The sequence below is a fragment of the Spermophilus citellus genome (assembly GCF_964194105.1).
Source record: "Spermophilus citellus genome assembly, chromosome: 9".
Taxonomy (NCBI): Eukaryota; Metazoa; Chordata; class Mammalia; order Rodentia; family Sciuridae; genus Spermophilus; species Spermophilus citellus.
This window is the reverse complement of record NC_138191.1, coordinates 76,211,123-76,236,703: the sequence shown is the minus strand read 5'-3', so window position 1 is coordinate 76,236,703 and position 25,581 is coordinate 76,211,123. Positions and strand designations below refer to the sequence as shown.

The window sequence follows — 25,581 nt, the reverse complement described above, 5'->3', positions numbered from 1 at the left end:
GAAGTCCATATAAGTTATTCTATAGCAAAGACCATTGGGGACTTGTTGCAGAAGTTGACATTAGCTCATTGCTATAGACAGCCATTGATAGGCAAGTGTTCATGTGCAAGCAAATTATCTGAAATTCTGCAGTTTTGTGGAATACCTTGTGAACTTCCTGTCATAGACATACATATGTGAGGGACTTTCCTTTATGGCCTCAGTTCTGTTTCATTAAGACCTAAGTGACTTTATTTTGTTATTGGCAACTTTCACAAATGTCACAAAATGTTTAATTGCTATAAAAGTTTCTAAATGCTTGCTGTCACCCACCTTCTGTATCATGAACTAGTAATAGGTTGCAGACTACCACTAAGGACAGACCAAATTTGGATTAGTATCTCTCTATTCTGCATTCTAAATGGTTTTCTCAGGTATAGTTTCTAATTTTCTAATCCTATTACATTTTTTTTCCCTTTTTTTTATTGATTATTTAAACATTTTTAATGACAAAATTTAATCTCCATAACATATATTTATATTAGGTTCTTTTCCATTTCTTCCCTTCTATTACGGTATTCTGTTTTTTTTTTAACATAGTATCTCTTTTTCCTTTTATCTCCATAATTATGCAAAAATTCTTCATTCATAGTTTACTTCAGATTTTATTCTGTTATCTCTGGATTTCTTAGTGCCAGTCTTTTAGTATATTGCATCAGGCAACTTCATGATGGCCAGTTATCTCCTGTTTTAATTTTTGCTTCTAAGCTTATCTGCAGGAGGTATTATTTTTCTTAGTACATTGTTGAAGCAGCCTAGAGCCTGACTTTGGTACCTTTTTTTCTATTTTTGTCAAGTACCACAAAGATTTATCATTCCATAAGCTGTTCTTTTACATCAATTTTTCTACTTGGAACTTCTGTACATTATAAGTACATTATATTAAAGTTAATTTAGCTTATTCATAAATAAGTAATATCTATATATACTATAAAATTAAGATCTGTCATCTTTCAGGTTCTTCTTTTTTTTAGAGAGAGAAAGAGAAAATTTTTTATTATTTATTTTTTTAGTTTTCGGTGGACACAACATCTTTATTTTATTTGTATGTGGTGCTGAGGATCGAACCCAGCGCTGCATGCCAGGCAAGTGCACTACCGAGTGAGCCACATCCCCATCCCCTTTCAGGTTCTTCTTACCAGATTATCTGAAGATAACTCTTTTTTTGACTCTTCTTCAACTTAATATGGAATCTTCTCCTTTTGTGTTCCCTTTCTTATAGGTTCTGAAGATTCTTATTCAGTATAGGAAAAGTCATATGAAGAATTCCTAGTTTTTGCTTACTATTTAATTTAAAATACAGTCTTAGATATTTATCATTTATTTCTACTGAAGATTTGCTTCCCTCTTAAGTACTCTATGAAATGCATTTTAATTAATAAGTATAGTGATGTGGTATCATAATTCCCTGTCACCCTTTTACCAGGTACCCCCAATCTGTGTGCTCTTTGCAGCTCCAATCTGCTAGTTTGTGTTCTCTGTATATAGTTAGTATTATGATTAAAAAGAGTCACTTCATACTTGAAATCCATGCTTAAATAATTGTTTAGGTGTTTCATGTCAGATATTAGGAAATATGTGATAATATATAACCATATACTCCTCTGGTAACACATAGAAACTTGGAGCCAAGCAAAGTAAAAAACTTAAATCTTTTATGTTGAGTGCATATTATAAACATGGCAGGAGGGAGGTTAAATGGTAAAAATTTAGTATGTTTTGTTAATTTTTAATAAAACTTAGGTTTTACCACCAATATTGTTTTTCTGTCCATATTATTCAGATTCATTTATGACCCTCTATGCAGTCTACTTTATTCTTCTGCTTATTTACATTGAAATATTAAATTAACACTATAGGACCTGTTCATTACTTTCTAAAAGGAAATGATATTTTATTGTACTTGCTGTTTCTTTTTCTAACTCAAACATAACCAGTCTTGGTATAGCTCTTAGTTATTCCTCATTCTATTTCTATCATTTCTCAGACTCTTTCTTTTTCTTTCTAAGGAACTGGTGTATATGTAGCTTGTGTCCATTAACTCCAAAAAGAAAGATTGGGATTATTCCACTTTCTTTTTTGTTTTTGGTACTGCGGATGGAACCCCAGGGGCACTTTACCACTGAGCAACATGCCTTGCCCTTTTAATTTTTTTTTTTTTTTTTTTTGGAGACAGTTTCTCCCTAAGAGGCTTGCTTTGAATTTGCAATCCTCCTGCCTCCGTCTCCTGAGAAACTAGGACTATAGGCATGTGCTATTATACCCAGCTGACTTTTATTTTTATTTTATTTTATTTTAGGGGACTATATAGAATGGTACTTTAATAAGAACTTTCTCATTCACTAGTATGTTTATTGTTGTTATTGCTTCTCTCTTTATGTGAATGCTGTGTCCGCTTCTTATCTTTATTTTGCTTAACCTGATGTGGCTGCCTGATAGTTGCTAAAAGTAAGAAGATGGTATTTTTTTCTTACCAATGATTAAAACCAGAAACATCAGTTATATATTAGGAAGATAAAATCCCTTAATGGCAATAATTGCATATTCTTTTATCTAGTCAAAACTCTTTGAACTGGGTTTGGTGGTGTATACCTGTAATCCCAGCAACTCAAAGGACTGAGGCAGAAGGATCTCAAGTTCAAGGCCAGCCTCAGCAATTTAGTGAGGCCCTGAGCATCTTAGTTGAGAACCTGTCTCAAAGTTTAAAAAAAAAAAATTTTTTTTTTAAAAGATTAGGGTTGTTGCTCAGTGATAGAGTGTCCCTGAGTTTAATCCCAGTAACCACCAAAAAAGAAAACAAACAAAAACACTTTGGGTGAAGTTGGTGCAGTCTAGTCTGGGATATTATGAAAGAATCTATTAAAAATAAACTCCCATTATATTGATTATTATTGTTAATTAGCAATAACTTTTCTCCTACAGTAACCATTTCTTGATAGGAAAGTGGATGAGGGTGAAAAATGCTATGAAACTCAAAACTCAAATATGATTTACTTATCAAGAAAAAATATTTACATTTCTTTTTCCTTCCTTTATTTTTTCTGTTTTGCATTCTCCTCTATGAATGGTGGTCAGTGGCAGCCCAGTCAGGAAAAATGGAAAATAATTCATTCTGCCATTCAGAGTAATGAAACTTGGGGCTGCCAGTATTATTTTTCTCTTTGGAAAACAGTATGACTTAATAAAAAAGAGACTGGACTGAAGGTCAGGACTAAATTTGAATCCTCCTTCAACAAAGGAGGATTTTGAGACCTTGAGCAATTTAATTAGCTTCTTTCCACTTCAATTTTGTCATCTGTTAAGTGGGAACTATGAAAACTCTTTCCCTGTGTGATCTTGTATGATTCTATGGCTTTAAAGACAAAATATGTGTCAGTTACTATAAATTATATCTCTAGCCTTGACCTCTTCTCTGAGCTTCATGCTTGGATTTTCAGATGCCTCCTTAACTTCCCTACTTAATGTCCTGTAGGAATTTCAAAACTAAATTCACTTTTTGTTCCTTTCCTCTTCCTTAATTATTTTATGGTCAAAATTCTGCCAGTATCTTCTCATCACATGAAGATTAAATTCTAAAGTCTTTCCACTGATCTTCTGTCAACCATTTTGTCTTTTTATTTTTACTTTTCCCCAAAATATGCTTAAGAATAGTTTTTTTCATTTCATTCACTTCCTGATTATTTCACTAACAGATCCGCTCTATTCATTCTATGTACAATAATACCTCCAACACTCTATATATTAATCCTGCCCATTTTTCTTCATACTCTTATTACTATCTAACATTATATCATATATATGTTTCTTTATTATCACCCCTTATACTCTCACTGGAATGTAAGTGAGAAAGGATTTTCTGTTTTTAGAAACCTTTATGCTCTTATCATTTAGGATATATTTTTTACTGTTAACTTCTATTTAATTTAATAAATAGTAATTGAACACTTACTATATTAGAATTATAATAATTAGATGCTATTTCTGTTTCAGACACTATTCTAAGTGCTTTTCATATATCAATTAATTTAATCCTCAGAATACTGGAGAGTAGGTACTGTTATTTTCATTTATCACATGTAAAAACATTAGGCCTACCCAACAAATGATGGATCCAAGACTTGAACCCAAGTAGTCACTTATTAAAAGAGCCTATCCTCCTTGCATGCTACATGTGGTATTCCAAGGGATAGAAAAGAAATTTAACAGTTTATTCCTTCAGGAACCTTTAATGCTACTTTGGAGGTAAGATACTGTCATAAAACAAATATTCTAAAGTCTTAGAAATAAAATAGGGCAGTATAAAATTTAAGTCCTAATCTAAGAACTACAAGGCAGAGTAACAAACCAAAAGTAGAGACGTTGTTATGGGCTGAACATATCCACAGGAGGTCTGAACTGGGTTTACCAACTGAATGAGACTCGCTGGGAGTGAGTACCACCCCAGATATTTTAAATCAAAATCTCCTGAGGCATATGGGCAACTTAAAGAAATTTTCTATTATGTATTAGCTTGCCAAAGCTGTGATAAAATAAACATTTGCCCATGTTGTCAATAGAAATATAAATTGGTGCAACTTTTATGAACCACATTTGGCAATATATCAAAAGAACTTAGACTTGGGCCCACATAATGTAATCCATAATCTATATTCCTTAATATTTTTAACTTTCATTTCAGCACTGTGTAGATAAAAACAGAATGTTTATTGTCCATAGAATGGATGGAATACTTTGTAGCTATAAAAAATAAGGAAGTTCTTTATGCATTGATATAGAAAGCTGTCTGAGACAAGAAAAGCAGAATGAAAATCCATCAATGTAGTAGTGTAGAAGATGTGTAAAAATGTGGAAGACTATAGATATGTTTGCTTCCATATGTGAGAATATCTATGAGAATTAAAAAAAACTGAACATTGATTAACTCTTAGGAGGGGAATTAAGTGAGGTAGGTAGTGGGCAGGTATGGTAGAATAAGAAAGGAAACATTTTTACTATATATCTGTGTTAGCTTTGTGTGGCTATGACAAAATACCTATGATAATCAACTTAATCAGAAGACAGATTTATTTTGATTCATGGTTTCAGAGGTTTCAGTTCATGGTTACTAGGCACTGTCACTTTAGACCTGTGGCAAGGCAGAACATAATGGCTGGCAATATGTAGCAGAGCTGTTTCTCATCTCTTGGTGTCCAGGAAGCAGAGAGGGGTGGGGGTAGGGGCCTGGGGACCCAATATACCCTTAAAGGGCATGCCCCAGTGACCAATCCTCCACCGAGGCCCCTACCTCCTAAAATTTCTACCACTTCCCAATGCAACATCAGCTCTGGACCAAGCCTTCAGGATGAGAGCTTTAGGGGGACGTTTAAGATCTAAACAATAACCACATCCACTTACAGTTTTTGACTTTGAATTGATAGCTATTTTACTTATTCAAAAATAACAAAATGATTTTTAAAAAGCTGAAAGAATTATTGGATTAGAGGAAAGGAAACAATTCAGGCAAGTTTAAATAAGGAAGGATATTATCCTGCTTATTGCACACAGGAGTTATTCATACTGGATAATTATGCCTCCTAGAAGACCTAATTACCAAGTCAATCTCAAGCAACTTGTCACATTCCAAAACAGTGCAGCCAGGTTTCAGTTACTAAATATAGTGAATATATGAAATTAAACAGTTCTGTTTTTTTATGATGGTTGGTTTAAATTAGTTTGTAGTCAGATTAGAACATATGTGGTTTTCATAACATCTAAGTTTTCAAAGTCCAGTTTGATGTGCTTACTAAAGGAACAGGTTTCTAGTCCTCTTATTGTTTCTGAATGCCTATAGAGCTTCTTTTAATGTATATTATTTAAAAGCACATGTCATTTTATTGTAAAATATTTTGTATTATAACAATATAAGTTAAATTAAGTAATGAAATTCCATGATTCTATCATCTAGAGATAATTTCAGAGAATATTTCACTCTTTATTCTTTTTTCTATGAGTATATTTTTTCAAATTATACTATATATTTGAAAATTTCACATAATATATGGTAAACATATTCTACCTTGTAACACATCTTGACTATATAAATCATAGAGCACTTACCTATTATTGACAATATTTGTTTTATGTCTATATGGTTATGAATATCTAGGGTTTGTGAAGCATGTTATCAGTATCTTACACCTTACCATGCTATTTTTCTCTATCTGTAGCAATTTTACTAATAAAAATATCCCAAAAGACACTAGAAGAATATATATAATTTGTGGTATTCGTGCTCAAAGTGCATACATAAGCTTATACCAGTTATGGGAAAGCATTAGATATACCCAAATTGAGGGACAGTCTACAAAAAATGATCAATCAGTATTCTTCCGAAGGGCAAAGTCATGAAAGACAAAGGCTGAGCAAACAGCCTGAGAGAACTTATGAAGAAATAACTAAATTCAGTGTGTGATCATGGAAAAGAAAGGATAGTGGAAAACCTGGCCAAATTTGAGTAAAGTCTGTAGTTTAGTTCATAATATACCTTGCTCATTGTACTGTAGTTATATAATACATTAACATTAAGGGAAAGTAGGAATAGCTTTTATGCAAGTCTAAAATTAATTTTTAAAGAAGTTCTAGGAGAAAAATTTTAAATTTTGTCAAGAGGTGTCTTTAAATTGCTTTCTTTTTAATTCTAGCACCAAGGAGTAGCATTTTTGCTGGCAGAAATGGCAATGAAAGTTGAACTAGCTAGATTAAGTTACCAGAGAGCAGCTTGGGAGGTTGATTCTGGTCGCCGAAATACCTATTATGCCTCTATTGCAAAGGCATTTGCTGGAGATATTGCAAATCAATTAGCCACAGATGCTGTGCAGATTTTTGGAGGCTATGGATTTAATACAGAATATCCTGTAGAAAAACTAATGAGGGATGCCAAGATCTATCAGGTAAGATTAAAAATGATTTTTTTGTTGCTTATTGGGGGATAGAATATTCATAAATAATAGATTTTTTATTATTTAGAGATTTTATGCCACTAGTCATATAAAACTCACTATTATGGATGGCTGAACTACTTTTTAGAACCAACCTGAACAAAAAAGAATGTTATTTTTGATTAAGTATAGGACTAGAGAGGGACTAGACTAACAAAGTAAATGGCGCAGACATATATGTCTGGATCAGTGTTCTTTGAGTATTAACATCTTAACTAATTGTAGCCCACGTTTTGCTCTCCCCAAAAGTATGCATGCCATTTAAAATTATGTTGAGTCTTGCCTGATTACTCAGATTCATTAAAACCATAGTTGTAGTCAGATGCCACCATGAGGCGACAGTGATATTTGATTTCTAAATTAAATTTGTGGTTAGAAAAACTTAGGTATAATTTAGCAAATAAGACAAAAATGGGCATCTTCTTCATTCATGGCTTAATTATAAGACATGCTCCTTAATATTCCTTCCCTTGCTGCCTCACCCCCACCAAATTGTTTGACAAATCCAGTCGTTTGAAATCTTGAGTGGAATTAGAATGCTAGAGATGAAGCTGGGGGAAGTGGCACACTCCTGTAATCCCAGCAGCTCGGGAGGCTGAGGCAGGAGGATCCAGAGTTCAAAGCCAGCCTCAGCAAAAAGCTAGGCACTAAGCAATGCAGTGAGACCCTGTTTCTAAATAAAAAATACAAACTAGGGCTGAGGATGTGGCTCAGTGGTTCAGTGTCCCTAAGTTCATCCCCTAGTACCTCTCCAATCACCCCCCAAAAAAGAATTCTAGAGATAATATGTTAGACATACTGCAGCCTCCCATTTAAACATGAAAAAACTGAGGACCAGAATTTGTTCATATCCAAAATCAGAAGTTTATCTGGTAATAGTCTCCCTTTCCTGAGGCTTGTAATTATTATGTTATTATCAATCATTTAACTTTTCTCTATCATCTGAGAAAATGAACTAACAAATGGCTAACTAGGGTTAGAAACTTAGAAAGGAAGTGAGTGCTTACTACTTGGAATATGTAAGTGACCAAAACCAAATCCTCCCAACATCTTTGTTTCTTTTAATATCTCTGTGCTTAAGAAGCAGGAGGGAAAAAATTAGGTTTAATATGAAGAATAGAAAATTCCTGAAAGTGACTGGATAAGAAAATTCAGAAAAGTTGGATAGGTATTTCAGCAATTTTAAACTTCAGTTTTCCCAAATTTTTTAAATATAAATATCCTCTTCTTTGATATTTGAAGACTTTTTCCAAAGTTTGATAAAATGATTTTAAGCTATTCTTACAGGTTTACAAAATCAGGTTTCAGACCCTCTTTATGCTACAGACCCTATATATAGTTTGATTCAGTTTAGTATTAAAATGAAGCTTCTATTGTTGTCCACATATTGAATAAATGAAGATATTTATGTACAAAAGATATTTAACCTAGTTTTATATTTTTCTTACAGATTTATGAAGGTACTGCCCAAATTCAAAGGCTTATTATAGCTCGTGAACATGTTAGCAGGTATAAAAATTAAAAGAGACCTCTACAGAAACGTGGTTAATCGTTGAATAATTAGAATACAACCTACTGTTTATGTTTCAGAAAAGAGAAAGGGCTTTAAAATAAATATTCTTATATAAATCTATACCATTGATTCTAATGTTAGTTTGCACTTTTGTTTAACAACTCTATGATTTCCCTTTTTTTCAGATAGATTTGGTTTCATTACAATTATGTGTTGTCATAATGTTGTGATGGTGCACACCTATAATTCAAGCTACTTAAGAGGCTGAGGCAAGAGGATCACAAGTTTGAGGCCAGCCTCGTAACTTAGTGATTTAAATTAAATATTTAAATTAAAGAAAATTTTTTAAAAGGGTTGGGAATGTAGGTTGACTTTCCTTGCCCACCATGTGTGAGGCCCTGGGTTCAGTCCCCAGTATTGTGGGTCCCTTTGTATCACTGTACTTGAATTATATTAGCCAAGAAAATTACATTTGTCATTTGATGCCTTAAAGAAGCAGAAATACCTTGGAATTTTATTATTTTCCAGTGATATAAAATTGGGCCTATGAATTCAAATATGCCAAAATTTACATTGAGAAAATATTATAGGATCTGGATAACATCAAACAACTTGCAAGCAACTTTGAAGATTTAATGGTATTATGTATTAAAAGTGTTTACAATTTGAAATGCACTTGCCTTCATTTCTGCACAATAATAGCCAAAATTTCAATATTCATATTTGCTCATTATACAACTATGAAAAATTTCTTGAAAATCTTTTTAATGATGACCTCATGTTTTACTTGCCTTATTTAAATCAATAAAATTTGCCCTACATTATTTTTATATGACTGTTGAACTCTAGGTAACCTTTTGTTTATCATGTACAATCTTATTCATGTACATGCATTTTGAAGGGGAACTTAAATAAAATCATCTGTTCAGTGCTTAATAATGTATCATTATGTATTCTTTCTAGAAGTTTTATTACTTCATGTAATATGTATACTTCCTAGCTTTACTATGAGATGCAGGTCGTGTTTTGATTTTAAATTGCAATGATGTTACCAACTATATATTTTTAATCAGACTATTATTATGAAAGACCTCAGAAAATATAAATATAAAACAAGAACCAAAGATTGCAAATGTTTTATAATTCAAAATATATATATTGCAAAAATGTTACACTAAATTGAGATGTTTTCTGGTACTACTTCTGATTTTTCAATTTTTCTGTATCAGTATATCCTGTATTTCAGTTCTATTCTAGTATCACCCAAACTTACAAGTCTCTCAAGACTGCCTTCACTTCAGAGGCCAATCATATGTCTTCAGTCCTCAAAGTCCTTACTTTGTCCAATATGACTACAAATTTAGGTATTCCCATGATGCCACCTCAAGTTTAATAATTTGCTAGAATGGCTCATAGAACTTAGAAAAACACTTTATTTACATTTACCTGTTTATAAATTACAAAGAATACAATTCAGGAACAGCCAATGGAAGAGAACACAGGGCATGGTTTGGGGGCAGGGCACTACATAGAGCTTCCCTGCCTTCTACCAGCACAACAGGTTCCCAGCACCTCTATGTGTTCTCTAACCTGGAAGTTCCCTGAATCTCATTCAAGAGTGTTTATAGAGTTCAACCACTAGTTCCTTTTGACCCCACTGGAGAAGCTGAAAATCCCCACTTATGAGAGTCTGCTAGGGCTTCCTTAAAAAAAAAAAAAAAAAATCCCTGCAGACAGGATGGTGCAAATAGAAACTTATTTTCTCAGTTCTGGAGGCTAGAATTCAAGTTCAAGGTGCTTTTAGGGATGTTTTCTGGTGAATCCTCTCTTCCTGACTTGTAGACTGCTACCTTCTTACCATATTCTCATGTCTTCTCTGTGCTTATACCAAGGGTTGGATTAGGGGGAGCTCTGGTTTTCTTTTTTTTCTTACAAGGACACCAGTTCTATAAGAGTAAAGGCCCTATCTGTGATCTTAATTGACTCATTGAATACTGTCACCAAATTCCTTCACACTGGGAGTTACAGTTTCAACTTCTCAACTTGGGAATTTGCGGGCAGAGGGTCCTATGTACACTTGAATCCATGTCATTACACTCTAATTGGTCTTTCTGGTGATCAACACCCTTTTGAGGCTATATAGGGGTCCCACCCTTGTTGCAGTAATTCACTTGCAGGTCAGCATGGGAAAAGAAAGAAAAAGAAGAAGCAGAGCAAGCGAAGCAGCAGCAGAAAAAAAAGTCCTTTATTGTGTACAAGCAATCTTTTTATAGTATTGTGAACAAAGAAGGCAGCCTTCCAACATCAATAAATCAGGTCTTTCAGCTAATTAAACATAGCATACAGAAGTTTTACTTTCTAATCAGAAGTGACCCGCTTCTCATGGCTTATCTATTTTTGGCCCGGAGTATGTTGAGCTCTGCTCTTTGTTAAGAACAGATAATAAAATTTTTCTCAGTGCCCTCCTAGCCCACTTGGCAGAACATCCCGTTTGCAGGCAAGTTCTCCCAAGGACAACAGACACCTCGTTTTCAAGCATGTCTGTTGTTACCTATCTAAACCTTGAAGGAGCCTCTCGTTTGCGAGCAGGCTCTCCCAAGGACAGCAAACATCTCGTTTTCAAGCATGTCCGCTGTTGCCTTTCTATATCTTGACAGAATATCCTGTTTGCAGGCAAACTCCATCAAGGACAGTAATAGTAACGCAGTCACATCTGATTCTCTACACACCCTAAATCACCTTATTAGCATAAATGCAGGTATGTTTGAAAATGGCTCACTATGAATGATACATGATATCTTTATCAAAGTAAATTAGTTTTTCCAAACTTTTTGAAACATAAATATCCTCTTTGAAGATTTTTTTTCCCAAGCTTTGATAAAATGATTTTAAGTTATTCTCACAGATTTCACAAAATCAGATTTCAGATGCTCTATATGTTACAGACCCTGTATATAATTTGATTTTATGCCAGGAACTGTGGACAAAGACCAAATATGTATTATACCACATTTATTATACCACAAAAATCTAACTGGGGGGTGGCGTACTGGGGATTAAACTCAGGGGCACTCAGCCACTGAGCCACATCCCTAGCCCTATTTTGTATTTTATTTAGAGACAGAGTCTCACTGAGTTGCTTAGTGCCTTGCTTTTGCTGAGGCTGGCTTTGAACTCCTTGTCCTCCTGCCTCAGCCTCCTGAGCTGCTGGGATTATAGGAATGTACCACTGTCCTCAGCTTAATGTTTTCTTGTTTAAAGTTTAAATGACTTTTTTTCATGCTAATATTGAAATTGTATTTCAACGGCACAAGATTGGTAAGATTTAGAGATTTCTTAATTGAATATTACATAGAAATTATAAGCTAAATAGAGAATATGCATTTCAAATGCAGATTTGAATTTGCAATTTGCAGATTCAAAATTTTACCTACCAGTTTAAAACATATAGCTTATAGACATGATATAAATGTACTCTTAAGGCCATATGAGAATATGAAGTAAGCTTTTTAGCATTAAGCAATTATACAACTTATATGAATTATAACTTTTGAATCACAACAAATTAAGCTACTTTAAGCAAAGAAGGCAAACGTGTCTTAAATACACTGAAATGTCTCTTGGATCTGAAGATCGGGAATGGAATCATTTACAAGAAGGGACTATAACCAGACAGTCTTGAGGAATCCATGAGACACAGTCTTTTCTTACTCCGAACACTTCTTATTCTCACATTTCATTCCGTCCTGTTTTATAGTTTGGCTTTCTCAGCTTTGATTCCACAATAGAATAAGACCTCTCTATAGCATATTTGTAATATTAAATTGACCATCACATATAGACATTAACTGTCTAGGGCTGAGAGAGAAACTTGGGAATACAGAAAAAGAAAGATAGTACACTGAGTCTCAATAGAGAAGTTCCCATGAAACTTGAAATGCAAAACAAACAACTTGTAAGCAATGCAGCCCACATCCTTATCTCACATCTCAGCCCCCATCCTTGGCTTTCATCTTTGCCTTCAAAAAAGTAAAACAATGCAGGAAATAGAAAAGAAAGGTAAGGGGAAAAGTGCCATTGATATGGATTCTAGAATTATAGTCACAAATTTTAAGACATTACCCCATGATTAAACAGAAGAAGAGGTCTTTGGAGATTAAAAACTATTCCACAGGCAACAGTGTGTTTGGTTTATTTATTTATTTATTTTAACACGTATTTTATTCAGCTTTTTTGCTGTTGCAACTAAAAGACCCAACCAGAACGACTATAAAGGAGGAAAAGTTTGAAGGCTCTTGGTTTCAGAGGTCTTGTCCATAGAAGACTGGCTTAATTCCTCAGGGCTTGAAATGAGGCAGAACGTCATAGCAGATGAGTGTGGTACATGGAAGCAGCTCACATGGTGATCAGAAAGCAGAGAGGTCTCCACTTGCCAGATACAAATATATGCCCCAAAGCCACACCCCTAAACCCCACCTCCTCGGCCACATTCTACCATTTCAGTTACCACTCAGTTAATCTCTATTAGGGGATTATTAATCATTGATTCCGTTAAGACTCTCACAACCCAGTCATTTCTCCTCTGAACTTCTTGCATTGTTTCACAGGTAAGCTTTTAGGGGACACCTCACATCCAAACCATAACAACATGACAGATTTTAACTCATAAAAACTGTTATGAAAATTGAAGAGCAGCTGGTATGTGGTGCTGTAATAGTGATTTGGGAGGCTTCCGCAGGAGAATCACAAGTTTGAGTCCAATAGCAAGGCCTTAGGCAACCTAGTGAGACCCTGTCTCCAAAACAAACAAACAAAAACACAACAAACAAACAACAACAACAAAAAACAGGAACTGGGGATGGGGCTCAGTGGTTAAGTACTCCTGGGTTCTATGTCCCTAGTACTAAAAAAAAAAAAAAAAAAAAAAAAAAAATTGAAGAGCAGACATAGCAAATCAGAATTTGCTCACTGATAAGAAACTGATTAGTACCTGAAAAGGCAATAAAATGTAATGCAGCCATCTTTCCTACATAGTAGAAATAAGTTGTAGGTTATAGTTTATTTGTATTATTTTCTGTTTTCTACAATTTAATTTCTAAGAGAGTTGTGAAACAGTGTAGTTGCTATGGTTTGGATGAATATTTCCCAAAAGTCATATGTAAAGGTTTGGTCCCCAGGGTGGCTGGCTATGTTGGGAGATGCTGTGGTGAGGTGAGGCCTAAGAGGTGAGGCCTAATGAGAGAACATTGGTGATGTGCCCTGGAAAAGATTGTGGGACTCTGATCCACTAGCTTTCTGCTGTGGTTGGAGACGCGCTTTTTGCTTTGACAAAATCATTGCCATCCATACCACAAAGTGATGCAGTTGAGTGGCAGCGCTTGCTAAACCTTTGGTAGGCTTGCTAAACCTTTAAAACTTAAATATAGCTTTTCTCTTTGTAAAGTTAATTGCCTCCGGTATTTCACTGTAGAAATGCAAAGTAAACTAATGTGATACCTGTGTTAGTCAGCTTTTCATCACTGAGACAAAATGCCTAAAAAAAAAAAAAACAACTTAGAAGAAGAAAAGATTATTCTGGCTCACAGTTACAGAGGTTTCAATATATGGTCAGCTGGTTCCATTGCTTTGGACCTGAGGTGAGGCAGAACATCTTGGTAGGAGAATGTCAGGGAGAAAACCTGCTCACCTCATGGCAGCCAGGAAGCAGAAAGAGGGAGGATGGACTGGGGACAAGATAATTCCCTTTCAGGGCACACATCCAGTGACTTAATGCCTCTAACTTAGGCCCCAACTACTATATTTTCTACCACCTTCCAATAATGCCTTCAAAGTACTAATCCATCCAAGGATTAGTCCATTACTATATTGATGTAGTCACAGCCTGTATGATCCAATTAATTCCCAAGAGCCCCCCTCTGAACATTTTATACTGGGGTCTAAGACTTCAACACATGAGTCTTTGGAGGTACACTTCATATCCAAACCATAATATGACCAACAGAAAGATAATCAAAGGTGCATATCCCTTCAGATAATATGCAAAAGATCCATTAAGTAGTACTTAGCACTCTACTAAAAGGACATCCAGTAATTCTGTTTTATCTAAGTCTTCTATGATGTTTTTTAAGAGTCTCTTCCTTACAATCATAAGTAATGGGTCAAGATTATTTTGATTACAAATAGAAAGGTTTTATTACGTTTGGCCTGACCTTACCTAGGTTCCCCAAGAATGTTAATTAACCCTGTAGATCTCAAATTTGCTTTGCAAAAAAAGAGCCATGAAACACTGAACAATTACTAAGTATATAAGATTAATTTCTATCTGAAATTTTTCATAAAAATTCTAACATTAGACTTTTATTAAAAGGCTCTGTAACTTGCTATCCCAAGGATAGGGAACCAAACTCAAGAAATTATCCACTAGGTTTTGCCTGTAGTATCTAAGAATTTGGGTGAGCTTCTCTCCTGAGTATCTTCAAACATTTGCTAGATTTCTGGGCCTGCCAAACAGTACCCTTCATTAACACCTGTAAGAATGGTATTGGCACTATTTCAATTTAATTGCAACAGTTTTGTAGGCATTGACACCACATATAAAGTCAATTTGCTTTGGATAGCACTTGTCATAACTGATCATGAGAGTTATTCTTGAAGAGAAAATTTTAGGTTAATATAATAAATTTATTCAATTATATCTAGGTAAAAAGGAGTACATATTTCTATTGAGTATTGCCATGAAATGCAAGGAGATTCCTTACAAGTAGTTTCTGTATTCTGAGGGCTTAAAATCATATGCCACTTTAAAATTTAAGTTTACAAAAACAGAGCCCACTAAATTGAACTCAAGATGCTGGAGGTAATACCAAGCTCTGTAACTTCAGCCTGGTTTGCAGGTCCATGACTGGACAAAAGTGGGACACGATCTGCGTCACCCTGGCATACTGAGCTCTAGAGCTCAAACAGTATGACAGCCCTGTGGTGAATGTCTAAAGCCTGGGTGTCCTCCTGTACCTCATGGTCACAGGGTGCCTCCTATTTAATGGGACCACTTTTGAGCAGCTGAGGAAGCAAGTTCTGCATGCAAGGTGCATCTTCTCCCACGTCAGCCAAGGTGAAAAGCTTCATCAAATACTGACTGTGATCCACACAAAAGCCCACAGTAGACCAAATCAAAGAGCACCAGTGGCTGGGCCAGGGTGAGGAATACTCACCACATCACTCACTTCCCACACACCTGGACCCCTCAATAATGATGGGCCTGGGTTAACCTGGGTTATGGCCTATATGATACCTATGTATCTCTGGTAACCAAAAAATGTGATGAAGCAATGGTGATATAACTGCTGCTCCAGTACCAGAAAAACCAGGGGACAGACTGCACAGTCCAACTTAAGCCTGTACAGCTGGAGGTTTGGCATTGTCCATTCCCCTCAGTTCTTTCCAGCTTCACCCTTTACCCAAAGAGTGCCAGTGAGTCTGCTCTTCACTCCTTCCCCTTTGCTCCATGATCATCAGCTTCTAAGGGCAGCAAAAGAGCCAGACTGCGTAACGTCTCCCCTTGCAGCTTGCAGGTAAGCACATCCACTACCAGCATAGCATCCCTTCCCTCCAGCATCTCATTTCACCCCTTCATTCCAACTTCTGATCAGTTGAGCAGCAATATGTGGGAGGCAAAGTGCAGCAAGTACACTCAGGATGTGTCATCAGAAGAAAGCTCTGTCTCCACTGAGTAACTCCATGGTGGGTCCACAGGCTATACCTAGGGAGTGATACTTGCCAAATTATATTGCTATACTGTGTACTGTGTGCATGTACAAACATGTAACAAATCCTATCAGCATATACAATTATAATACACCAATAAAAAATGTGGGGAAAAAAAGTGGCTTCAGGAAAAGGAGAACAGACACAACCTGGACTCAGAACAAAAGTGGCTCCAATGAAAGTAGATAGCTGAGAAATAGGCAAAGTCAAGTAGACAGATCACACAAGCTCTTACTTATGCAGAACAGCTGCTAGAGGAGAAGTGAAACCTGCCTGTGGCCTCCTCTGTCACCTGGAGACGAGTGGGCTCCTCTGCCCCCACCTGAAAGAGACATCAAAAACTTTTTCCTGGGACATTTTCCCCAGCCCTGTTCTTCTCTGCCCTTTCTCCCATGTTTTGGGGTATAGTAGAGGTTCTTCTTAATAAATTTCTATTTCTCACAAATCTTATAATAAAATTGATGTTCCAAAGATGAAAAATAAATAGATCAAAAGATAGGTTAAGAAGAGTTAACCTCTTATACCTCTATACCTAATATACCTCTAAAATAGAACATTACAACTAAACAATATTCAAAAAGCAATGGTGATTAAATTTGCCTGTGTAATTATTATGGATCTTGCGGATCAGTGGACTACTTTCATGAAGCTATTTCCAAACTAAATAGAGTCCTACAAAGGCTCTTCTTCTTCTTTTAAGTATTTAACAGTAGGTCAAAGTGTTACAGTTCAAAGCATCTGATAGTTTCCAAGACGCTCTGAGACTGTCTCTTCTTGAATGCACAAAGTTTGACCTCTTGACTATATTACAGCCTTCAAGCAAATATCAAGGTATAACAGGCTGAATATCAGAAGGGAGGAGAGTAAAATTTCCTATTACAGTATAGTATGTAATTATTTCTCAAGAATTTGATCATCGTTTACCCCAAGGGAACTAAGAGCACTGCAAAAATCCCTAGGACCTTCTCATAAAGTGTGTAATTTGAGATATATTTATATTAGTAAAATTTTACCTATATAAATTTGAGCCAAGAAAGGCGTTCACTTTTCTGACTTACTTGTCACTTTTCCTATGATGATCTTAGAATAGTGTTGCTAGGAAGTATGGAGCACCTGAAATAAAGAAATAAACCTAATTATTTTTGACATCTTTCTTTCTATAAGGTCAAAGAACAGATTTCTGTGATTTTCTAGGGGCTCTCCAGAAAATTTCAAAGAGATTTCTAGATATAAAATATATCATGAAATTTTTTATTTTTCTAAATTAAAGAGTTAGGTACTGGGGATATAGTTTAGTGGTAGAGTATGTGCCTAGCATGAGCAAGGTGCGGAATTCAACGCCAGTGTCCAAAATTAATTAAGTAATTAACTAAAGATTTAACCCTGAGAAGATAAAATCAAAAGAGATATCAGATTAAAATAGGATCATGGATAGCTGAGAAAGACCATTTGGTTACTTTATTTCAAGAGAAAATAAATACTTAAAAAATAAACATACCAAGGATATGATTATTTATATTATTAATAAGTATTGTTATATTTATTAACAATTATAAAGAACTTTAGCTATTTCCAAATGAGGAAACTTTGTTCCTTTTCTTAAAAATTAAGGATATGACAAAGTCAATATATAGAGCAAAGAAAATTTATTCTGATAAAATTCAAAATCTATCTGAACAGAAGGTAAAAATAAGCCTTTAACATTGTTGGTGAGGGAGTTAATGAGTAAGCCAAAGAAACAAGCTCAGTAAAATTGAGTGAACTTTGTCAAAATTGTAGCACTATCCAATATCTTTCAGAAGTAGGTAATATATACCAAGGCAAATAAAATTCACTTTTCTTAAGTTTTGCACTTCACATTGTCATGTTCCAGAACAAACCAATACTTTAGAACAAAACTCTTTTGCTCCTAAAAATCCAAAACACATGCATAATTGTATTTCTCTGTCACTATTATTCCCATTGTAGTTACATGACTCTTTTTATACTTTAGTCAGAAAAACTAACATCCTTTCTTAAATTAAAAAAATTGGTGTGTGTGTTGCTAGGAATTGAATCCAGTGCCTCATGCATGCTAGGTAAATGCTCTACCACTGAGCTATACCCCCGCTTCCAAAGAAACTAATTTCTGTTTCACAGAGAAGGCTAGAAAGTAGATCACTGAGAATTGTCATGCAAACATTTTAGCAAACCAACAAAGCTCATGAATATAACACGACTTTTATATAACTATAGCCATCCCTCTCCACCTTAAATTGACATTTAAGAAACACTATTAACTTGACCTAAAGATACAACTCCTAAGTAGAGTATACATATTTAAAAGTATGCTTAGCAATAAATGATTCACTATTCTAAGAAACAATAAGCATAATTGATTTGGAGTAAAATCAATCAGTTCAAAATTTCAAATTTCCTAAACATTTTTCTTCAAAATGACATGACTCTAAAATACTGATGGAATTTTTTTAAAAGAAGAGTTATTAAAATTAGGTTTCAATTTAGTAGAATTCAAATATAATATTTTTCAAAATTCTAAACTATGTAGAAGTTAGGTTAGTTAATTTGATCAATAAACCAATATAAAAATTTAGGAAATTGAGACTAACTAGCGTCTTCATTAACAAACAAAACTAAACATCATTTAAGAAGTACTATTATGTCTAGGATGATACCTCAGTGGCACAGCATGTGCTCAGCATGTGCAAAATCTGAAGCATGTATCATTCTTATCTCAATCCCCACTACCAAACCGCGATGTATAGTACTATATATTTTAGTCAACTTAAGCTGCTTTAACAAAAATGGAGGAAAGAAATCTGAAATTATAAAGAAAGTATAGAATTTCTTTTTCCCTACAGTGCTTAGGGGTCTTGTACATGCTAGACAAGTTATCTACCATTGAGCTGCATCCTGACTCCAAACCTTTCTCATATCCTGTTCCTCAGCCAACTATTTCATCTCCTTGTAGGTAACTGCTTTTAGCAATCCCATATATCCACAAATATGTATATGTACTTTTCCTTTGCTTTCCTCACAAATAGCATATTGTACAGTTTGGTACCTTTTATGTTTGTTCTCATTTAGTGTGCGTGCGTGTGTGTGTGTATACATATATACATAGTACATTTTATACACTATTTTATTTATACACACACACACACACACACACACATATGGGGGGGGGAGCACACACTCAGAATTAAACCAGGGACCTCACAACAAATGCTAAGCATGTGCTCTACCACTATGCTACACCCTAAATCCTCTTTTCACTTAGTGTATTTTGAAATATTTCAATAGCAATATGTATAGAGCTTCTTTATTCTTTTTAAATAACTGAATAATGTATCATAATTTATTTGATCTTTTGATGGTCAATTAAAATATTCATAATTTTTCGCTATTATGAGAACTGCTACTATAAATTTTTTGTGTGTGTGGTGGTACTGGGGATTGAACCCAGGGCCTGTGCATGCTAGGCAAGCACTCTACCAACTGAGATATATCCCCAGCTATTAATATTCTTACACATAAATCATTTCATACCTTATCTTGGTATCCCTTATCTGTAGGAAAAATACCTAGAAACAGAATTACTGACTGTGATTACAATAATATATTTCTTATATGTATTTCTATTTTATTCACAATTGTATATCCAGAACCTAGACTATGTGGCACATTTTGGGTATCCAGTTCATATTTGTTCAGTGAATTTATAAAGTAGGAAGTGAGGTATAGTTTTCATTCCTTCATCCAATATTGACACAATCTGAATAATGCTATGTCTTGGATTTGAGGCATGTATCATTTTTATTTCATGGACTGATTTTCCTAGGACATGTGATCAGTTTCTCTCTCCTCTACTTTCTTCTACTGATTCAGCCACCAGATACCCCCATCAAAAAGATCCCCACCATAATTAAGCTTCTCTAAAGACTTCTACCATAGCTAAGCTTCTCTTGTGAGAAAGATTATTACAAAGAATGTATTCCTTTTATAAAGTATTTCTGCAGAGAGCTCATTATGGTTTGAGGGTTCCTCTTTGTTGTAAAGACCAACTTTCTCTTTCTTATAAAAGCTAGATCTGCAATCAAGCTTGCTGCTGTGCAAAAGTTATTATTTCTGTTTTCCTTGGTAAAAACTTGTGAAACCTGTCTGATCTAAAACACAGGACAAAGAATAACTGTTATGTAACCTGCCCTGGGTGTAAACCCCCAATGAGTATAAATCTAAAAAAATTTTCAGACCTGGGGTCCAGAAATTTTTAGGCATTAGCCCCTCTGGACTACTGCAGCTTAAACCATCTTCTAAAAAATTCCTTGGGTGTCCACCTCTTCTGTACTACATACCTACCATACTGCCCTCACCCCATTGATTTAGACACCTTTTTTCCAGGATGCTGAGCTTGCCTTTATCATGGAATTTAATCATAGATTATTTACCAACTGTCATTCCCACTAGGATCATTAATAATAGAAACTTTTTTTGGTGGGGGTACCACAGATTGAACTCAGGGACACTTAACCACTGAGCCACATCCCCAACTCTTTTTACATTTTATTTTGGGACAGGGTCTCACTAAGTTGTTTAGGGCCTTGCTAAGTTGCTGCCTCAGACTCCCAAGCTGCTGGGGTTGTAGGCGTGCACCACTATGTCCAGCAGAAACAGTTCTTATTTGAGCTGTTTTCTCTAGTTGAGTGTCAGCTATATAGGGCATTTATTACAAGTATGCATAATGTAGATTTAGGTAATTTGGACCATTTGACCTTTGTCAGAAGCAAATGCAAATATTCTCCAGAGAAAAACAACTTCTAATAGGAGCTTTCACCCCAAAAATCTCTAAAATAAATAAGCAATCAGTCTCATGGAAAAAAGTAAAAAGAAGTTAAAAATAACAGATTCTGGAATCCAAGACTACATATAAGAATGATCAGACACAGCCAGGCATGGTGGGGACACCTGCAATCTCATTGACTCAGGAGGCTGAAGCAGGAAGATTATATGTCTGAGGGCAGCCTCAGCAACTTAGTGTGACACTGTCTCAAAATAAAATAAAAGGGCTGGGGGTATGGCTCAGTGGTAGAGGGCTTCTGGTTCAATCCCCACTACTGGAAAACAAAACAACTAGAATGATCAGTTAGACAAAAACTAATGATAAGCCAGGGTGGTGGTAGATGCCTATAATCCCAGGGGCTGAGAAGGTTGAGACAGGAGGATTGTAAGTTTGAGGCCAGCCTGGGCAATTTAGCAATGCCCTAAGCATCTTAGGAAGACACTGTCTCAAAAAATATAAAGGGCTCAATGGTTAAGCAACCCTGGGCTAAATCCCTAGAACAAAACAAACAAACAAATAAACAACAACAACAACAAAACTAATGACAAAAAAGAAAGAACAGGCAATTATAAAAACAGATCTGAAATAATAAGATTGAATCTTTAGAACTGAACAATATAATTATTAAAATTAAAATGTATTGAATTTGTTAGATAGCAAATTAGGCACCAGCTGAAGAGAGACTTAGAGAACTGAAGTAGTGTTTCTCAAATTTTAACATGCATAGAAATTACTTGGGGAAATTGCTAAAATAAAAAACGTGATTGGTAGGTTGAGGGTCCAGCTCTGCCTTTCTAAAAGATCCTGCAATGTTGATGCTATTAGCCCACAGACTGTGTAACAAAAGGACAAAAGAAAATAGACTTGAAGAAATTACCCAAGACAATCATAAAAAACAAAGGCAGAAAATACAATAGGCTAAGAAATAAGAAGCATGGAACAAGAAAGTCTAACATGTTTACTAAAGACCTACAAGTAGAGAATATTGAGAGAAGATCCACCCCTTACATTTTTAGGGCCTAGAATAAGCACAAATGGAGGCCTATGCATATGTCTTAATATTTAAAAGTTAAAAACAAAGTTAATAAACTCTTAAACTATGTTCTATCCTCCCACTTTCATAATTATACCTTTATAACAATGCAGAAAGCCAGGATCAAATTTAGACTACTTGGGCTTCTAAGAATCCTGTGCTAAATAATTCAAAAGAATAAAGCAATGCCTCTTAGGGCCTGTACCTCACCTTGTCTTGGGTTTTGTACCAATGAATGTAGACATTTCAGCCTATATATCCAAGCTGTATCCATACATGACTTAGCACAGTGCTTTGACCACCCTGAGGACATGTGGTACACATCCAAGCATATGCTTTACCTTTTAAGAAACCTGCCCACAGAAGGAACCCAGAGAGAATATGGAAGTGGGCTATGAAACAGCTGGGCAGGGAAATTCAGGAGGTCCTAAAATATGGTCTGGAAATGGGGAAGGAGGCTATGGGAGGCATACTCAGTTGTCAAAGATAAGTGAATGGCTTGGTTCCAGGGACACCTTGTCAGATGTAGAAGAATGTTGGATGGAGGATGAACAGAGCAGGACCTTCTATAAATGAGGTCCAGACCAGGAATCCAATTTGGGTTTAAGAGTGGCATTGGAAGAGAAAATGTTAGAGAATTTTCAGATCGGATAAAATAACTAACTTGCAAATATATGAAGTTCATCAAATATTTAGTTTAAAAAAAATCCACAATTAGACACATCTTCATTGAAAATGCATAAAACAGAAGACCAAGAAAAGATCTTCTAAGCAGAAAAAAGAATTCACCCACAAAGTGACAAGTAGAATGACTAGTATCTTCCCAATAGCATTAATGGATTATCTTTTAAATGTTGAGAAAAAAACAATTCTGTTAAGTCAGAATTTTCTAAAAACAGCAACAAACAAAATTATTTGAAGAATCATCCACGGTGAAAATAAAGACATTTTCAGATAAACACAACTGAGAGTTTACAATCAGCAGACAATCATTCAAATAAGGAAGATCATTAAAGGAATAAAAAATGACTCCAAAAGGACAGTGTGATATGCAGGAGGAAATAGTTAACTGAATTGATAAATCTTTGCCCTCATCAGGTGATGATAACAAAATATTATCTTTGAAGTTAAAAAAAAACTAAAATACGGGCTGGGGATGTGGCTCAAGCGGTAGCGCGCTCGCCTGGCATGCGTGCGGCCGGGTTGGATCCTCAGCACCACATACCAACAAAGATGTTGTGTCCGCCGAGAACTAAAAAATAAATATTAAAAATTCTCTCTCTCTCCCCTCTCTCTCTCTTTAAAAAAAAAAAAACTAAAATACCACAGAACAAGTTAAAAGAAGGGTGACAAGAGCATACTAAGGTTTTTATACTGTTGGGAGGTAAAGTTAGGGTATTAACTTTAAATGTTTTTAAGTGGGCTGTGTTTGTAGCTCAGTGGTAGAGCACTTGCCTACCATGTGTGAGGCCCTGAGTTCAATCCTCAGCACCACATTAAAATAAATAAATAAATAAAGGTATTGTGTTCATCTACAATTTTAAAACAAAAGAATTTAAAAAGTGATTTTAAGCATACAATGTAAATTTCAAAGTAGTCACAAAAATGATAGAATTATATATAGTCTGTAACTTATAAACCAGAAGACTAGGAAAAAAATAGAATAAGGAAACAGATTATTAGAACATACATTTTTTTAAAAGGCAAGAAAGGCCAAAACAATAAGCATAGAGTTGAGCATGGAGGCTAATGTCTACCATCCAGTTAGGAGGGAGGTTGAGACAGGAAGATGCCAAGTTTTAGTCTATCCTGGGCAACTTAATAAGACTGTCTCAAAAAAAAAAAAAAAAAAAAAAGTGGGGGTGTGTGAGTGAGTGAGTGTGTGTGTGTGTGTTATGTGTGTGCTGGAGGTGAAGCTCAGTGGTACAGCTTATATGTGAAGGCCTTTGGTTCAATCCCTAATAATGCAAGAAGAAAAAATAACAGAGTTTAGAAAATGAATAACAAATACAAAGTAAAAAGTTAAATATAAGTCCAAATAAATAGTCACAATACATATAAATGGACTGAAGTTATTGGTTAAAAGTAGACAATAAAAAAAATCTGCTACTTTCTATTTATAAGACATTTTCTAAAACATAGGAATACTGAAAGCTTAAAAGGTAAAATTGAAACAAACAAACAATCCCCTGGAAGTAATTACTAACCAACAGAAAACTAGGAAAATTACATTAATATCTAACAGAGGAGGCTTTTTGAGATAAAACACATTGTTGGAAACAGAAATAGTCCTTACCTAATGATAAAGGCTCAATTCACCAAACGAATCACCAAACAAGTTTAGATGCATTTAGCAAAACAGTTCTAAATTATAAATGGGAAAATCAACAGAATGATAGGGAAAAATAATGAAGCTCATCATCATAGTTTGTCTCAATTATTGACAGTTCATGTGAATCAGCATATCAGGAATATTTCTAAAGGATGCTTAAGTGTGACCAGCTTTGGTGGAGCAAGCCTGTAATCCCAGCGATTTAGGAGGTCAGGCAGGAGGATCGCAAGTTCAAAGCCAGCCTCTGCTCCTTGGCAAAGACCTTGTCTCCCCCCACCTACACCCCTCAAAATTAAGAGGGTGGGATGTAGGTCAGTGATCAAGTGACCTTGAGTACCAAATCCCCAGTACCCCCAAAACAAAACAAAGCAAAACAAAAACCTTTAGCGTGGAAGACAACACACAAGAGAAAAAAAAATCAGAATTCTGTAGAAATCTCAATTTCTTTTTGGAAATAATATCTAAGTATTTTAATTACTAAGCACTTCGGGGAGCAGAAGGCAATACAGGAATGGACACTTACTACGTGCAAGCGGGCATTCTAATTAACTGCCTTTACACATCTTTTAAGCATTTAAAGAACAAATAGTTTCTTAACAGGGTTCAGATATTTCAACGTTACTTATATAAGAGGCTGTGAGGGGAATGGGAAAATAAACAAGGAGAGAAATGAATTACAGTAGATGGGGTAGAGAGAGAAGATGTGAGGGAAGGGGAGGGGGGATAGTAGGGGATAGGAAAGGTAGCAGAATACAACAGTTACTAGTATGGCATTATGTAAAAATGTGGATGTGTAACTGATATGATTTTGCAATCTGTGTTTGGGGTAAAAATGGGAGTTCATAACTCACTTGAAGCTCATGTATGAAATATGATATGTCAAGAGCTTTGTAATGTTTTGAGCAACCAATAAAAAAAATGAAAAAAAAAAACTGCTTCATATAAATCGAACTGATCTTACGACGGGAAAAGGTGAGCCAAAAATTTAAGACACAGGCAATGAGGACACCTATGAGAAACCAGGGGAGTCCTAGAGCAGCCAGGGAACTGCTGTGTCCTTCAGGCGGGCATTTGGGCAGCTAT

General features: G+C 35.2%; 1 protein-coding gene and 1 long non-coding RNA gene across 3 annotated transcripts in view; one reads left to right on the top strand and one right to left on the bottom strand.

Moving 5' to 3' along the window:
• The window catches only part of ACADM (acyl-CoA dehydrogenase medium chain), a 42,301-nt gene extending 33,652 nt beyond the window's left edge, over positions 1–8,649 (top strand). For both annotated transcript variants that reach the window (XM_081306154.1, XM_081306153.1), the window contains 2 exons: positions 6,720–6,968; positions 8,467–8,649. In XM_081306154.1, coding sequence (XP_081162280.1) covers positions 6,720–6,968; positions 8,467–8,538 — 321 coding nt within the window. In that variant the 3' untranslated portion in view covers positions 8,539–8,649. The remainder of the gene's footprint in view (positions 1–6,719; positions 6,969–8,466) is intronic.
• A 954-nt stretch (positions 8,650–9,603) lies between these two features.
• LOC308655835 lies at positions 9,604–25,556 on the bottom strand. The gene is made up of 3 exons (XR_014023525.1): positions 25,460–25,556; positions 17,352–17,406; positions 9,604–16,615 (listed from the first exon to the last, which is right to left on the bottom strand). It is a non-coding gene; the product is annotated as an uncharacterized lncRNA (long non-coding RNA).
• Positions 25,557–25,581: the final 25 nt, after the last annotated feature.